The 17,296-nt window shown below is 52.0% G+C and overlaps 1 protein-coding gene across 5 annotated transcripts in view; it reads left to right on the forward strand.

Moving 5' to 3' along the window:
• The first annotated feature begins 6,271 nt into the window (after nucleotides 1-6,271).
• The window catches only part of ATP11C (ATPase phospholipid transporting 11C (ATP11C blood group)), a 58,982-nt gene continuing 47,957 nt past the window's right edge, over nucleotides 6,272-17,296 (forward strand). For 2 of the 5 annotated variants that reach the window (XM_082770544.1, XM_082770545.1), the window contains exon 1: nucleotides 16,522-16,767. In XM_082770544.1, coding sequence (XP_082626670.1) covers nucleotides 16,726-16,767 — 42 coding nt within the window. In that variant the 5' untranslated portion in view covers nucleotides 16,522-16,725. Of the gene's footprint in view, nucleotides 6,497-16,521; nucleotides 16,768-17,296 lie in introns of those variants that run through there. The other 3 variants (XM_082770541.1, XM_082770540.1, XM_082770542.1) reach the window with 3 other exon arrangements.

The following is a 17,296-nucleotide window of genomic DNA, read 5'->3' on the forward strand; positions in this document are numbered from 1 at the left end:
GCACCCTGCTGCCCTGCTCCGGCAGCCCCGGCTGGGCACGTGTGCGAAGAAACGGCTGCCAGACCTGGGAGCACTGCACGTTAGGTCGCAGGTGCAGCAGTTTTCCTTCCGTGGCCACAACAAGGTGAGGACTTGAACTGTGCTCAGAAACCGGGCCGTGAATCACCGCCGCTTCCCTGGTTGCTGATTAACAGGCCATGCCTGCCAGGTCCAGGGCAAGAGATATCGCTAAAGCCCTTCCTTCAGTTGGGATAAAAAAGGGAAAAGAAGAAAAACTTTGGCTATTCTGCCTTGCTAGTGTGCTGTAAAGCTTTGTTTAACTCTGTTAGATTCAACTGCCAGTGACTACAGTGACTAAGTGCAGCAGCAAATTAACACCGGTGTGTAAATACAGCCCTTGCAGTACAACTACACCCTTCTCTGTGCTCCGTGGAGCTCCTGGGATGATACGGGATGTTGTTGTTTTTTTTTTTTTTTTTTTTTTTAAGAGGAAGAAGTCCTCCTCTTGTGCCACGTGTAACACACAACCCGAGAAGCTGGCCAGTGGGGAGAGTCCAGGGCCTGGCTGGTGTTACTGGGCAGCTAAAGGATGCTTCCCATGGGAGCCAGCCATAAGAAACCTGCTAGAAACCCCCACTTTTTCACCCAGAGGGTGGTTGGGCACTGGACTGGGCTCCAGGGCAGTGGTCACAGCACCGAGCTGCCTGAGTTCAAGCAGTGTTTGGGCACCACCCTCAGATACAGGGTCTGATTTGGGGGTGATCTGGTGTGGAGCCAGGAGTTGGACCCTTGTGGATCTCTTCCAGCTTGGGAGGCACTGTGATGCTGTGATTCATAAAATAACGATGTCAAGTAGTAGTGCAGATAGGCAGTTCAAATATATTTCAAAATCAGCCCCCTTTCCCCGGGTGTTTCAGTGGCTGTAGAGCAGCTAATCCCTGTAACAAACCAGGAGACAAGCCTGGCCTATCCCAACTGAAAATATGGCTTTTAGCTTCTTTAAAAGTTAAGCAGCAAGAACTCTGTGTTTAAAAAGTTCTATCTCAAAATCAGAACCATCTCAGAAATGAGATTCCGAAGACCTATTTGATCAAATATTCAGCAGATAAGCCAAAAGATACTAATTAAAGGTTATTCCATGCCACTGGGTAGCGGTCTGTTCCTGCAGCATGTGAGGAGCAGCTGCTGTACCAGGAGGGTGCACGCCTGGGGCATGCAGAGCAGGTACGCAGAGCTTTTCCTATCATTTTCCTCTTGCTTTTGAGCTTACAGCCCAGCAGCTGAATAAATAGCAAGGGAAGAAGGAACGGGCCTCAATGGCACTGCTGAAGGCAAGGCACAGCCCTGCCCGGTCTGGTCCCAGCATGTCTGATCTGATGGAGGTGTGCTGAAAGCAGGGCTGCTTGGCTTGAGTGGGTGTCCCAGAAATGAGGTAGTGGAGAGTGACATCCTCCCACACATCTCTGGTTTGTTGCAAAGTGCCGGGCTGTGGGGAAATGTGCTGGGAAGCATGAAGCAATGCAACAGCACCTGCCAGTGGAGACTCATCTTCAATCCACCGACACAGAAAGTAAATGGTGTTAATAACATTTTCTGCAGGAGGGCTGGAGCCAGCTGGGTGATATAACTGCACTTGGCATTTAGTTTTTATTTTTTTTTGTATATTGTCTAACACCTCCCAGTTTTCATGTTTACAGAGGAGTTATCTCAGGAGTATCAGGTTAGGCAAAACCTGGAGCCTCCTTCCATTGTGATTTTTGTGGGGCTGCCCTGCCTCAGCTCATGCTGTGGCTTCATTTGTTGCAAACCAATGGTGCAGGAGCACTTGTGAGAGGCAGGGAGACTGGGGTGCACCATATACTGGGGAGCTGTGGGGTGGGGGGCACAGTCCAGCAGCATCCAGGCCTGAGGAGGGACACGGACTTGTGGTTACGTTGGAAGCACAATGGTTGTTTTGTCCACCCCTCCATTAACTCTGATCAAAGAGTGATCCAGAAGGTGACTGGCGAGAAAGCCTCCCAGACACTGATTCTGGACACAGTTTTAGTGTTGTGAAGGCAACTAAGTGCAAGATCATAGCTAATGAATGTTTTGCCAGGTGAATGTAACAGGTCCCATCCCTGCAGGCTGCCTGCAGGTGCTCCTTGTTCCCTGTTAGCATCCCTCTAATGCTCAGCACGTGGCCAGCCACAATTTGTAGGGCATATATAGAGGGAGGGCAAAAAGCTCCTTTTCCTTGGGGAGGGAGTATGGTGAAGGCTGTTCTTGTGTAGCTGTCTTCTCACTGAGCTGGACCAAAGGTTAAAAAAAAAAATAGCAATAAGAAAATTTGCCCCAGGGCAGCTGAGGTTCAGGGGGACTTGACTGGCCTCTAAGATGTGCTGTCCTTGCTGTGTTGGCTTTGTAATTCTTTGGGTTATAGCTGCAGATATCACAAATGTGCTGCTCAAACACAGCTAAGGTGTGTGCCTTTTTCTCAGGATGTGGATGAAAGCCAATTGCTGCAAGTAAGTACTTTGAGTGGCAAGGTGAGTGGATCTGAAACCCCAGAAGGGACGGTTGGGTTGATAAATGTCCAAAGTGGGAGTGTTTAGAGCTCAAAAAGCTGTGTGAGAAGGAAACTTTCTCACACTTGCAGTTGCTACCCTGTGCCTCACCGGCAGCCCACTGGGCTGGGTGCCAGCATGCTGTTTTGGCTCTTTCTAGCTCAGTCATAAAAACGGAAATGTGGGGAAATGCAGCTTTTTTCTTTCTGTTTTTCTTTCCCCTGGGTGAGCACACCAGGGCACAGCCTCACAGCCTCTTTCTGTAAGGTCATTCAGCATATTGAGCTGAGAACTGCTGGTGCCCAATATTGGGCAGCTGATCAATCCCCTCCGGAGTTCTCAAGGGCTGTGCTGGCTGGCGGACATGGGTGGCATTGTGCCTCGCCTGGGGGTGTCAGCATGCTTTGAATAGTGAGCAGCCATGCACCGTGTTTCCTTAGAGTTTCTGCTATTGGTTATAGATCTCCTGTTGTATTGCATTAAAAACAAGTCAGGTTATTTACTGTCATGTACTCTACAGAGTTGTTAACAAAAAAAAAACCCACAGATTTAATTAGGTGAGAGTAGCTCCCTAAGCTTCTCCTGATTGTTATGAAAGAGGCTATTAAGACTTTGCAGGGAAAGGGAAGATAATGAGGACTGGAAACTTAGAAAATAAGAGAATTTTCCCTTTCTAGGTTAAATGAGCCTTATTGGAGACATTACTGTTGGCAAGAGGAGGAAGGATATAATCACATTTAATGGTTGTATTTGTTTCCTGGCACAAGGGAATATGCTAGAGGCTGAGGTATATAGATTTATCACATCGTGTAACAAATATGCTTCATGTCCCCTCCTCCCCAAAATTTTTTTCATCAAAAGGATATTGTTAACTAAAATTGGTAGTCTTTTTTCTTCATAGATTATCACTTTAAGTCATTGTATAGTTGAATAGGTTATTTCAGACTAAGGGGAAAGTGTCTCTTGAGAAAGGCTGATAGTGCACTAATTAGAAGGGCTTTTGCTGTGGAATATCGCTGGAAAAGGGATCAAGAGCTAATTTATTAACCAAAAGTTTTCATTTTAGTCTTCTGTAGCAATCAGAACTCATGCCTTGTATGTGGAAGAGCTTATACCTTATTAAACTGCATTTACACTTCAGCACAGATGGGTTTAGCAAGACTCTAGCACAAATCCCTGATCTGTTGTGTAGGTCTTTTTTTGGCTACACATGTGTGCTCTGCCTTAGACACTCCAATCCATCCTCCATACATTGCACAGCTGCAGGAAGGGGTTTAGGGTTGATTTCATAGGTCTTAGGTGTTTTTGCTTATTTGGCTAGGATTGTGTACTTAGGTTGCAAGGTACCTACTGGGATGCAGGCTTGCAGCTACAAGCATCTGAACTTTATGCCCTGTTCTAGCAAAGGAAGCTGCTTGTGGAGTGATAAATTGATTTGAAATGGACTTTACAAAGGAAAAAAGGCATGTGTAAATCCCCTTGCTCAACTGACACCGCGGCATGCGTGCTGCTGCTGAGTCAACTCTGTAGAGCACAGCACAGACTGAACTTTTGCCTTTTCCTTCCTTTTCTCTGTGACGGTTGCAAAAAGCTTGGCCTGTGGCAGCCCAGCTCCTTAAGGCACTCCCCAGGAGGTGCTTGCTGCATACTTTGGCTTCCCAGAGGGGGCCATGGTCCAAAGCAGGTGGTTTTGCCATGGGATATGGCTGGGACCTGGCACTGCACACCACTCCCAAGCAAATTTTGTGGCTGACTTTCATGCAAACCCCTCAGCAGACAGATTTGCTTCTCCATGACCTCCTTCCCTCATGCATGTTTTGGAAACATGAAGCCATCCTTCCTTGTAACTGTGGTATGTGGAGCTTGCTGGCCCCTCGAGCCTAGCCAAGACTTGCTTTTTCCAGGGAGGTGAGTACTAGAGGAGGAGGGAGCCTGCACCCTGTCCTGGTGAAAGGTGAGCAGAAATACCCAGAAATGTCAGCAGCTCCAAGTGGGACTCCAGCAGGGTCAGTGCTTGCCTGTGCCAGTTGGTCAGCCTTGTGCTGGCAGGGCAAGCACAGACCCCAAAGTGGATTTGAAATTCTCAACAGGGCTTCTGGCTTGAGATCTGCTGGCAAAAGCTTTCTCATTTCTTCTGAAAGAACACTTGTCACTGAATGAGTACAGGATCTGCCCCCTCTCAAGAAAAGGGAAGGGAAAAATACAGTTGTCAGTTCCTCCTTGCCTTCCCCATCAGTAAGGCACAGAAATGCTCCTGGCACGCAGCCACCTCCCCCTGGGAAGGCCAGACCCTGCCAGTCTCTGCAAGAACTTCCCAGATGGAGATGGCCCTGGGATGGTTCTCTGGGGAAAAAAAAATCGCCTAGAGAGCTGGGGGCTGTGGTGTGCTTCTGCCTTGTGCAAGGAGGAGCTCTGTATGTCAACCAGCAGGTTGTGCCTTGCTGGCAACTGAGCACCTAAGTGAACCTGATGAGTTGGGTTAATGAGATGGGCTCCAGGCTATCACAACGCTGCTGACAAATGTGCATCAGCACTCAGGAGGTGGAATGGCTCTTGAGGAGGAGTTAGCCAGCACACTGCCATTGACAACAGCGGGTTTGGGGCCAATTTTGCTTTTTCTCCGCGAGGACATCCTCGGGACGGCCACAGGGTGGCAGGAGAAGCAAAGACTCCTCTTGCCCTGCCGAGCTATGTGCAAGAGCAGCGGGGGCGAGCTGTGCCCCCACTTCAAAGCAGTGGCTGCAGGACAAGGGGGCTGTGCAGCATCCTTGTGCTCTGCCTGGAGCCCCCTGCCCGGCATCTGAGGCCAGCCGAGGTGCTCCCACTGTCGGGGGTCCTCTGGGGCTGGATGCCTTGGGAAGGGTGCTTTGGGGAAGGCCGTGAGCAGTGCAATTCAGGCTGTTTGGGGTGCGGGGAAGCCCAGGGGATGGCCTCACTTCCTCCGTGCCTGGACGGCTTCTGCTGAGCCAGGGGTTTTTGCTGCCCCCGGGCCAGGCTGCAGCAGCGGGGGAGTGCTGATGGCCTCGGTTTCTCTGACGTCTTTCTGGGGAAAATGAACTGTCTGCCGCTTAATCCCGTATCGCGGCCCGAATCTTGCATTTTAATGCAGCTTTTAAAGATGATGACAGCAGCGTTTCAGGCTATGCTGTACAAAACGCTCCCCGTCTGGTTTGCAAGTCACAAAGGGTAAAGCGTAGCTGCAGGGCTGCTCCTGTGGTGCTGCTAAGACCAATTTCCCCTCCCAGCTTAATGACAGGGAGCTGAATAACCGCGCCTGCAGGGATAAACACGGGGGGGGAATTTCTGCTCTGGGTGAGCCTGGTAGGACGTGGCCTTTGGAGGCACGAAGGGGCCTGGTCCTAAAGTTTTGCTGGGCGTCGTTTATCAGCTCATTGCCCGCTGCAGAGCGCTGGGAAGCCTCCAAGAACAGCCACGGCTGCTGTGTTCGGCTTCCACTCGGTATTTTACAGCGCCGCCCGGCATTGTTTGCTGGTTTCCTCTACCGTGGCTCTGCTTTCTCGCAGGTATCGGCTGCACGGGCAGCACGGGAGAGCTGCCCCGGGGCTGGGGCTGGGGCAGCAGCAGCCTGGCCCTGCCGGGGGTGTGCTGCGTGCGGGCTCAGGACGTAGCAAGGCGGTGGGCAGCGCTGTGCTCCCCGCAGCACTACAGCTCCCAGGCTGCTCCGGGCACAGCGGTTCCGCCTCCCGGGCGCGGCCGGACAAAAGAGCGGCGCGGGGGCGAGGGGAAAGCGCCCGGCGGCGGAGCCGAGCTGGGCCGGGCCGGGGAGCGCCCTACCGAGCCCAGCGCCCGCAGCGGGCCGGCCGGCGGGGCCCCGCGGTGGGCATGGTGCGCGGCCGGCGGCGGGGCCCGCGGGCAGCCTGAGCCGGGCCGGGCCGAGCCGAGCCGAGCCGGGCGCTGCCGCGATGCTCCGCCGCAGCCTGAGCCGCCTGGTGAGTGCGGGGCCGGGGGGCTGGAGGTGATGGTGGTGGTGGGGGGGGGATTTTATTTCCCTGCGTTGGATTGCCGGGGCCGTGGGGCGGCTCTCGGCCTCGTGCTGCTGGTGCTAGGCTTTGCTGCGAGAGCCCAGGGGTTTTTTTCCTCTTTGCAAAAAAAAAAAAAAAAAAAAAAAAAAAAAGAAAAACACGCTCTCCCCCCTCGGGAAAAAAAAAAAATGAAATATTTTTATCTTTTCATTTTTTTTTTCTCTCTCCCCCGAAAAGGGACTTCCCTGTGCACGGTGGCAGCCCATGCTTTCCGGCTGGGTGCTGAGTGCCTCGTGTCCCCGGCTAACACGCCGAGCACCCCCCCCGGGGCCGCATGAGCTGCTCGGAGATCGCACCGTGACCTCACTGCTTGGAGCGGGCTCCGTAATTACTCATTTTTTTTTAATTTTTTTCCCTCCCTCTTCCGCAGCGAGTGTGGCGGACCCGGCGTTTTGACATCATTTCGGCAGCTCCTCTGTGTTTCGTGCTGTTGCTGGTTGCGCAGTGCGTGGCTGCTCCTGCTCGGACACACACACACACACACACACCCGTGGGGGCCGGGAGCTGCTTGCAAGGCACCCTGCACCTCCTGGCACCCGGGTGTTTGCCAGGGCAATGTGCCTGCGAGGGCAAAGCCCCTGGAAAATGAGTTTTTGCACTGGGGGATGGTCTGGGGAGAGCTGTTGGTGCTTTTAGCACAAGGGGCTGGCTTCCCTTTGAAGTCGGGAGGTTGCACGACAGCAGCGCTGGGAGCACAGATGGTTGGTTTCTGTCTTTTGCACTTTGAGGTTGCGTTTTAGTTCAAGATTGTGGGTTAGCCCCTGCAGAAAATGCAGCTCGCGTTTTACAGCCCTAGGGACAAATTCATCACACCTGATCTCCGTGCCCCAAGTTCCTGACTTGAGGTTTAGCTCTGCCTGCTGCTGTGTTTCCTACCTGTACCGAGTCGGAGGCTTTCTCTAACACACATCAGCAGGCACTTGAGGTCTGAAGCAGCTTCTGGTGCTACCGAGTTCAGCTAAAAGCTCCTTTGGGTGGCTGCCTGGTGTAGGCAGGTGCTGGGGAGCTGCAGAGGTGGCGGTGGGATCCCTGGGTGCCTGGTGGTATCATCCTCATGCGTGAAGGAATAGGAGGCCTTTGCTAAAGCTCAGGGGCAGCAGGCTGTTGAACGCTTTTCCCAGCTTTGCAAGTACAATGAGAGTGGCAGCGTGCTGTGCTTGTTATCAGGCAGGTGCACGTCCCCGCCAACGCAGCCAGGACTCGGGCAGATAGTGGCTCTGCTCTGCCCTGTCCCCAACCCACCTGGGTTAGTCAGGGCCCCTCCTGCTCCCTGGGAGGAGAGGGCTCCATGTTCATCTCCTCAGAGGCCACAGGGGTGCCCTCAGCCCCGTGGCCGAGTGCATGGGCAGCACAGGGCATAGAGATGCTTGGGCTGTGGCACTGCGGGAAACTCACTGCAGTTACTGAGGGCTGAAGGTGATCTGGCACTGAGGTGTCCATAAGGATCCTCTGACAAATGGTGTCACTTCTCCCCGGTGTGGCCTCTGCCAGAGGCTCGTAAATGCTAATGGATATCAAACATATGGTTTTCAGGTGTATTTCACAGCTTAGGGGTGATGAATGTTTCTTGCCGTGCCAACATGGCCATTCCGTGGTTCTGTTTTTCCCTTCTATAAACTTCCTTATCCTGCATAGGGTACGAAACGGGATGCTGAAAGAGCGAGAGGGGAGATGTGTGTTAGGGGCTGTGCTGCTACTCCAGGATACAGATGTGTGCTTCCTGCAGGAACAAACTGGTTTCTGAGCTTCAGTTTACACCAGTGAGATCGCTGCTGTCAGGATGAGAATCGGACAGGACCGCTGTGGGGAGGCAGGATTGGATTGCCACGGTTAATCCACTTTAAGGAGATACTGTCAACTAGAAATACAACTTCAATTATCTTCTGCGAACAGATTTTGGCATTGGGGTCTCACTTATAGCCTAGCTCTGCGTGCATCCCTTTAGTGGGAAGGCTGCAGAAGCGGATGGGGTGCCCGTGATGGCAACCAGGGGGGGTCTCCACGCACAGTGGGGTGAGCGCAGCAGGTCCATGAGCAGCAGCAGCTTCCTCCCAGCGCGCCTGGAGGTTGGAGGCGCAGGTCCCTGTGTGGCGGATCAAAGATAACGTGCTTTTCTCTTAATTACCTTCCCTGGATTCTTCTGAAGTTGCAGACAGCCATACCTCCGGGCCACAGCTATGAGGCTGTGGCTGGCAGGCGGGGAATCTGGATTGCCAATGTGGCGGGGTTAGCACGGGTTTGAACTTCGTAAGAACAAATGAAGAAACCCAGACAGAGAAATTACTCATGACCCTGTTGTTGTTGGCTCTTAGAACGTTTGCTTTTATTTAAGAAGGACTCCCTTGTGCAGTCAAACCAATTTTATCGTGTCTTTGTCTTCCTGCAGGTTGGTGATAATGTCTCACCTGCCTCCTCCCTGGGTCTCGGTCCTGCCTCTGCCACATGGCTGCTAGCAGCCCACAGCTCAGGAAAGTCAGCCTGTCGCTGGAAAAGCAGCCTGTCCCTCGCGTGTCCCTGGTGCAGTGCCTGAGGCCAGGCTGCTGCTTGTTATTGGAGAGGGAAGGTAACCGGGTTTGCTTTGTGCAGCCCTTGTAGCAGGCTGTTACTTCTAATTTGCGTGCGTAGCGCTGCTTTAATGTGGAGGTTTTCCATCTGGGGCTCATTTTATTTAATTACAAAATCGCGTGCAGGCTGCTGCAGAGCGGGGATGCAGAGGATGGGTGTGCAGGAGCCGGGCTCATCACCTGTGGCTGCCAGCCCGCTCCCCTCCGTGCAGCCCTGGCTGTGCTCCACCACCTGCTCTGCGTCCCCCAGGCTGAGTTTTGCCCGCTGCTGGCGTTAAACCTACAACAGGGGAGTGTGCAGGAGAAGTCTGGTGTTGCAAGGTTTGGGTGGGGGCAGCCTGGGTGCATTTCTGCTGCCCTGCCCCACACACCCAGAGCCCTGAGGCTCCTCCACCTTCCCCAGGGCACAAAACCCTGGGATCGGAGCGTTTTGTCCCATTGTGTCACCGAAGCTATTGCTGCCCAGCCCCTCTCACCTTTGGGGAAGAACAAAGACAGAAGAAAGGCCTGGGAGAAGGCATGTGTTGACTCTGAGAGGCGTGTGCCGGAGGTTGATGGGCTGATTAGATCCTGCCTGGGAAGCTGTGGGGCTCCTGCAGCAGTGGGAAGGAGCAGGGGCAGGTGGGTGCTGCTCCTGGGGCCGGTCTCACCTGATGCTTTGCAGGAGAGCAGTGCCCCACAGAGATGCACTGAAACAGCAGAAAATGAGGAAAAGGCCCAAAGTCCCTTCTTAGAAGGAAAATAACCCCCCTGTGTACACAGAGGGGCAGGTTTCACAGCAGCAGGGTGCTGCTGCCCTCAGCCGTGCCCGGCCCTGGGGGGTGTGGGAGTGCAAACTGTGCCGGAGCATGTGGGGCGGAGGGTGCTGCATTACATGCTTATCTCGAGTTTTTGCAGCAAATATGTAATAGTCTATTCCGGGACATGGAGCACATCTGCGGTTTTCTTTCACACTTGCCTTTTTTGTGAAATAGTGCGAACCAAACACTACAGCGTGTGACTGCAGTTCCTATTCTAATAAAGAGGAGCAGAGGTAGGAGGAAGAAGTCTTGAGAATCACTTTTTTTTTTTTTTTTTCCCCATTCTGCTGTGCTAGCACCTCGAGAGCGAGGCTGCGTGTCAAATACCTTGTGTACGACTGCCAAGTCGAGCATTTTGCTCTCATTAAAGTGACAAAAACCTGCAAGCAGCGAAGGCTGGGTCTGGGCATGCGGCGCTGCGGGGTGTCCCTGTGACACCGAGTGGCAGTTCTGCTTGACTAAATCCCATGCTTCAAGAGAGCATGGATTCTAATGAAGCGACTAACTTCTCCTGAATAAAAGCTTTGTTGCTGGAGTTTATCTTGTAGTGTCCTTAACGTGATAAGGCGGTTTCATGGCTCAGGGTGAGTTCTGCCGGCAGCAGCCACAGCGCAGGCTGCGTGTTACCGCAGAGAGGACACTGGAGTCTCAAATCGGGAAGCTAGAAATAAGGAACAAGTGCAGTGGGACAGCCACGTGGGCTGGCATGGCTCGTGATGCTGGGGCTCCTGCTTTTCCCTTTGTGTTGGTTTTTTTTTTTTTTTTTTGGATGGGGGGGAGTGTGTTGCTCTCCCACGGTGCAGACCTGTTCGGTCAAGCAGTGAGCCCCATTTTTCCCAGCTCCTGCTTTTGGGTATGTCGTACTGCCATATCCGCTGTTATCTGATGAAAGGTGGGACTTTGCTCCCTGGAAGGCTGTTGGAAATGTGCTTATGGACACCAGGGAGAGAGGCTCCCACCTGCTGCTGGGGCGCAGCCTGCTCATGGGGAGCAGCCCCAAGAGGCCCCTTGCTCCCTAAAAGTGTGAGAGCTGGGAGCAGCCTCCTGCTTGCAACAGCATCACTGCTTTGGGTCGGTGCCTGCCAGCTGCAGATGGTTCTTTCCAGGCCTGAAGTCCCCTATCAACGTCCATACCCTGGAAAACAGGAGTTTCTCAAACTCCTGTAACAGTTTCTCTTTAAAATTGCAAAGCTCCTAACTGGAGCCTTATCGTCCCAGAAATAGCTCAACCATTTGGCTAAAAATAAATAAATTCAAACAAAACAAAGAAAAACAGCCTCGGACAAGCAGCTGTATGGAAGTGTTCAAGTGTATAGTTAAAGTCCAGAGAGGTAAGAAACTACTGTGAGGAGGGGCTGGGCAGCACAGGTCAAGCACTGGTGGTAAAGTGGTGCTACCAGTTGAAGTCCATTGTGCGTAGCAACTTTTCTGCCAAGATCTAGATGTGTACAGGGGCTGTATTTTATTCTTCACTTAAAACCCTTTCTGTCTCCAGTTGGTATTTTGCAAAGAATAACAGTGATTTGCTGGGTTGTACAGACAAGGTTTGGAGCTTTGCTTCGCACTGAATTGCATCCGTAAGCACGGCAATTTGCTTTTAACAATGGAAATCGTAAAAGCAGACAGGCCGTCTATTAATAGCAGGGTTTTCAGACTTGTCTTTAATTTCATCCTGTTGCCCTTGGTTTATGCACTTCCTTTCTGATTAAAGCTCCTGCTTTCTGTCTGTAACGGCTTATATCCTCACTGCAGGGGAGGCTGGCTTAATGCTGAAATGTTAGCTTAAGTAAAGCTGCCTGAGAATGCCCTGAAACAAGGGGCTGTGCAGCCAGTGACCGCGCTTCCAGCCGTGCAAGCTGGCTGCCTGGGAGCATCCTTCCCCCAGGATCCCACGTGCAGAAGCCCCTGCTGCTGGCTGTCAGTTCCCCAGGATGCTGCGTGCGGTCGGAGGACTTCTGCAGGCAGGAGGTAGCCCTTGGGTCACGCTGCCTAGGAAGGGTGGATTATCTGTCTCCCAAGAAACTTGGAAGACGGGTCATTCAAGTGTGCTGCTAAGCCGTTTGTCTTTCCCAGAAAATGTTATCTTGGGGGATTTTTCAAGGGAGTTCTTGGTATTTAATTGTGTTTGGGATGTGGTGAGGCTGGTGGGAGCCGCAGAGCTTTCCCAGCACCCGTCGGTGGCCCTCTGCTGGAAAGTGTCCACCACGGCCCCGCTGACGGGTCAGGGCAGGAGCAGGCTGCAACCCTTGTGCTCTGCTGGCACAATCTGTCCCGAGGTGAGCTTAGACATTACCTTATGTGTGAGTTTAGGTTGAACACTGCTTCTCCTGGTACTTCATCTTGGAAATATTTCTGTGCTTGCTGAGGCCTAGCAGTGGGAAGGGTGGGCTGGTTTTTGCCCAGCAGTTTCCCCGGTGCTGCAGCCCACTGAAAGCACACAAGTTGTGGACTTTAGCTGCTTGGTTCTCTCCTCAGCCAGTGGACTTGCATCAGGAGATTTGAGCTTTGATCTCTACAAATGATTAAATACCAGCACAGGCCAGCTGGGAGAACTGCGCTTGTCATCTGCAACCTCTGCTCCTCTCATCTCTGGTGAATAGGCAGTGCCTTGCTTGGTCTCCACCATTTGAATTACTAGGAGATTGTAGGGCTGTGACCACCACCAGCTTTGGGGTGTGCAGCTGTGGCTCTTCTTGTTCCTGCAGGGGATGAGCAGGTGCTGCTGTGGAGCTTCACACCATTGTGCTTCTGTTAATTGTGAGCGCTGTGGCAGTGATTTGTGGTGGAGCATGCCGTGCTCAGACTGCCCCTTGCCTCTGGGATACTGTGCCCATCAGAGCGTGTCCTGCGGGTGGGGACTGGGAGGGGTGATGCTAAGTCACTTATGGCAACAATAACATCAAAATCTTTGAGGTTGAAAAAGACCCTCAAGATCATCAAGTCTGTCTATTAACCTAACACTACCAAGTCCACCAATAAACCATGTCCCTACATCCACGTGTCTTAAATACCTCCAGGGATGGCAACTACCTGCCTCCCTGGGCAGCCTGTCCTTACCTATAACCACATTTTTCCATGAAGAAATTCTTCCTGAGATCCAATCTACCCCTCCACTGGTGTGCAACTTGAGTGTTTGCCTTGCATCCTATCTCTTGTCACCTGAGAAGAGACTGACACCCTGCTTGCTGCAGCCTCCTTTCTGGCAGTTACAGAGAGCCACTAGGTCTCCCCTCAGACTCCTTTTCTCCAGAGTGAACTGCCCGGGCACTCTTCCTCAATCTCTCCTCATAACGCTTGTTTTCCAGGCCCTTCACCAGCTTTGTTGCTCTCCTCTGCACACCTAGCTGCTCTTCCCTGAACCTACCCCAGCACATGGGGTTGTTGTGACCCAAGTGCAGCACACGCACCTGGCCTTGGTGAATGCCATACAACTGGACACAGCCCATCCAGATCTCTCTGCAGGCCCTTCCTGCCCACATCAGTGCTCCCACCCAACTTGGTATCACCTGCAAACTTTCTGAGGGTGCACTCGATCCCCTCATCAAGAGCACTGATAAAACTATTAAAACTGGCCCCAGTAATGAGCCCTGGGGAACACTGGTTGTGACCAGCCACCGACTGGATTTAACTCCATTCACAATGATGCTCTGTACTCTGCTGTAGCTTTGCTCTCCCGTGGCTCTGCACCCTCTCAACAGGATGGCTCCACTAATGCAGTGCAGCCCTGCTGCTCTCTAACCACTGTGCTTCCAGTGGACGGTGGGCTACGAGCACATGGGAACAGATTTTATAAAGCAAGAGGAGGATAAAAGACAACACAGCATCGTTTCTATATTTTCCTCCTTTGGGCATGTGGTTAGGGTGGTGGCAGATGGTCCTGTGGATTTTGGACTTCGCCTTCAGGGATCCCAGCACCACCAGGTTGTGACCAGAAAGTTATCTAGAAGTTTCCTTTAAAGTGGCTTCGTCACAAGTGAGAAGGAAAAACATCAATACGCATTTAAAATCTCCTTTCACGGACTGTCCTGGATGTGAAGTTGCTGCAATAGCAATATGTTGGCTTTCAAAATGTTCTGTACTCTTCTGCTTTATTGTATCTTGTCATGCTGCAGCAGTCAGAGACTGTAATTGAAACAGGGAACTTTCTTGAGCAGAAAACACCTCGTGCCACTGTTGTGGGGATGAGAGCCCCTCAGCAGTGTCTGTCCTGTGCTTTCTTGAGGGCATAGAGCTGCTGCTGAAGTGTGTGGGTGTGAAGTGCTCGAATGTCCTGCTGGGCAGAGAAGAGACGGTCCTGTCCTGCTGCGGGGGGGTCCACAGTGCAAGCTGACCCTTGAAAAATACATAGAAGAACGAGGAGCAAAAACCAGTGATTTCATAAGTGCAAGTAATACTGCAGTAAGAGCGAGTCCTTTTAAAGTAGTTTAACCTTTCAAAAATTGAAATAGCACAAAACAGAGCCCTGCAAATCAGTGTGCTTTGTGGGATGAACGTGAGTCGCTGTGGTGGTGTGTCAGGATCGGGTTGTGCATGTGAGAGCTGCCACAGGCCAGGCTCCCTGTGACTGGTGTGTAGTGTGGGAGGACGGCAAAATGCCCCGGTTCTGTTCTGCAGGGCTGCATCTTCCTGCCCCATGGCTGGGCCACGCAGGGCCCGTTTGCTGACCGTCTGCAGCGGCTCCGAGTGAAACTCCCCAGGATTGCACTCCCAGATGTCAATAGAGATGTGCATTTAAAAAATCTTTCTGCATTAAATATACATGCATTAAGTATATATGAATATAGATGCATTAAATATAAATAAATAGATGTATTTGCTTATGGGTTCTTCTTCGGTTTAGCTGAAATCCAGGTTGGTGAATGCTGGTGGCTGGTGCAGGGCACCACTCGGGTTGCATCCTGTGCAGCTCTGGCAAAGGATGGGGCTGGTACAAAGGTATCAGTCAGGGGCGGGTTTTTCCTCCTCTCCTTCCTCATTCAGAAATGAAACCGTTAGTAAAGCCTCAGTTTGTGTGCTGGCAGGGGATGTGCCTCCCTGAGGGGTTTAGCTGAAAGTGATTTGGGGTGAGCTCTTCGGGTTGATCCCTGGCTGCATGGGAGGGGCGCCCTGCACGGCTCAGCCTGGCTGCTGTGGGATGCGACTTCGCTTCTTTTTTGTCTGTTGGTTGGTGTTTGGTTTTTGTTGGTGTTGGCTTTTTTCGCCCACTTTCACCAGTGCTGTTGCTCATCACGTCATGCCGTGAGGCAATAAAGGGGGCAGGCTGGTGGAGCAGTAACCCTACAAAACAGGAGCTGCCTCCTTTTTGGCCGTGCTCGCATCTCGGTGCTTTCTGCTGAGAAAGCACGGCTGCTCTTCAGAACCAGTACTCTGTAAATGGCTTTTTTAGCTTATTATGCAATATCTTAAAGTTGTGATTTGCAGTAAGTTCAGCTGTCTTTTTGGGGGACCTGTTGCATCTTGCTGACCGCAGGCATTTTTTCAGAACTTCAGTCATTCTGTTTGAGGTAGAATTTCAACTGAAGCCAGTTTAGTCTAAAAAATCATGCCCACTCCTGACATTAAGCTGTAATTGATAGCATTTGTAGTTCAGAGACATTTGTTCCGTTCTCCTTAATGAAAGGTTAATGCACTTATCTTTGATATGGCTGTTTGGAAAGGGCTTTTTGTTTTTCTCCTGCAGCTGAAATCAAGGCTAAGCACCTGGTGGGCCATTTTGGGGGTGAACCAGGCTCGTTACTTTTGTTGACCAAGATTCCTGTTATGCCTTTTCTGTAGCCTTGAACAAGCAATGCTTTGTTGTAGGCTTTTTCTCGGTGATTTCAGCCGAAGGTTGCAGGATTCGTGAGTGGAAGAGTCCTTGATCCAGCCCCAGTCTTGCTCTCGTAGGGCTATGTCTGGAGGGGCTGGTAATTTCTTGCTGTTTATCTTCCAAGGATAGGCAAGTAGTTGTCTTACCTGGCCTTATCTTAAGGTATGCCGTGTACTACTTATAACATTTTATAAGCCTATCATGAAGTAGAAAACAGTGGCAACACTTACTTGATAGATAAATATTTTTTGAAATATTGTGGCAAATGCACAGATCTGCAAAACAAGCACTTTTTTTTTTTTCTTGAACAATACAGGATACGTAAAAGCTGAGTAAGGTGTGCAACAAGCAGGACTAGATGATATAAAACATTGCTTTGCTGTTGCGATCCAGGCTATTTTCAGCAGTAATAAAAATTAAGTGCTGCTAGACTACGGTGAAGCTGTGCTCCGCTGCCTGCGTATCAATTGGCTTGGTGGCGAGAGGGAGGGGAAAATCTCACTGCCGGGAAATTAAATGAAGGGGAAAAAAAAAATCCACTTCGTGAGCAGTCCTGCCATCTTTTATGATGATTTCCCTGTAATTCCTCCCCGGGGCTGGAACAAAGCACGGCCGCTGGGGCTGGGCGGTGATGTAACGTCCTGCGGGGCTGGGGCAGCCAGGATGCTCGGCCGGGGCTGCACAGCCCAGCCTCGGATGCAGCGTTGATTTACCAGCACGGAGAGCGCTGTTTGCATGCTGGGTTTTTGCTCTCTGAGTTGTGGAAGGGGGTTGCTTTTTTTTTCCCTCCCCTTTCCCTTACTTCCAGCTCACCTTTTCTGGTGAATGTTTGCTCAGGGAGGGAGCGCGGTGAGGTTGGCTGCGATGGCCAGAGGGCTGCCGTCCCTGCGTCGGGCAAATTAATTTTGTGGAGTACCTCGTTCTGAGCGCTTTCTGCAGGGTGGCTTCTTCCAATGAAGTTGAATGGATGGAAGTGGGACTTTCCACTTGACAGATACCATTCCGGTAAGTGCCGGGTGGGAAGCTCGGATGCGCAGGGAGAGGAAACCTCGCGTGTGAAGGAACTTGTCTTGATAACGGGGAGGATAACGGCGCCCTTGTTCCTTTCCCTGCCTATGGAAAGAGGCTTTTGGGTCAGGCAGGGTGGGAATGGCTGGGCTGCATGTGCCGTGAGTCACTGGGGCCGTGTCCCAGCCAGGCTCCTGCCCCGCTCTCCTACACACAGCAGTACAGCCCGCACCCCACTGGCTTCCGCAGCCGTGGCTGATCTGCACCGCAAGCCCTCGTGTGCTGAGCCTGGCACCCACAGCCATGCACCAGCATCCCTACAAGCAGCTGGCTCAGTCCCCTGCTCCGGGAGGTTTCGGTTCCCATGCATGAGCTGATTTCTTCCCCCCCGGCTGCCGTACAGCTGGTTGTGCTCAGCCTGGGGGCTCTGTCAGATCCTGCTGCTGCAGATGGGATAACGTGTGCTGGGCTGGATCGACTCTGCGGCTGCATTACCCAGCCTGACAGGAACAAGAGCCAAAAGGAT

Source organism: Aythya marila (assembly GCF_965140915.1).
Source record: "Aythya marila genome assembly, chromosome: 13".
Classification (NCBI taxonomy): domain Eukaryota; kingdom Metazoa; phylum Chordata; class Aves; order Anseriformes; family Anatidae; genus Aythya; species Aythya marila.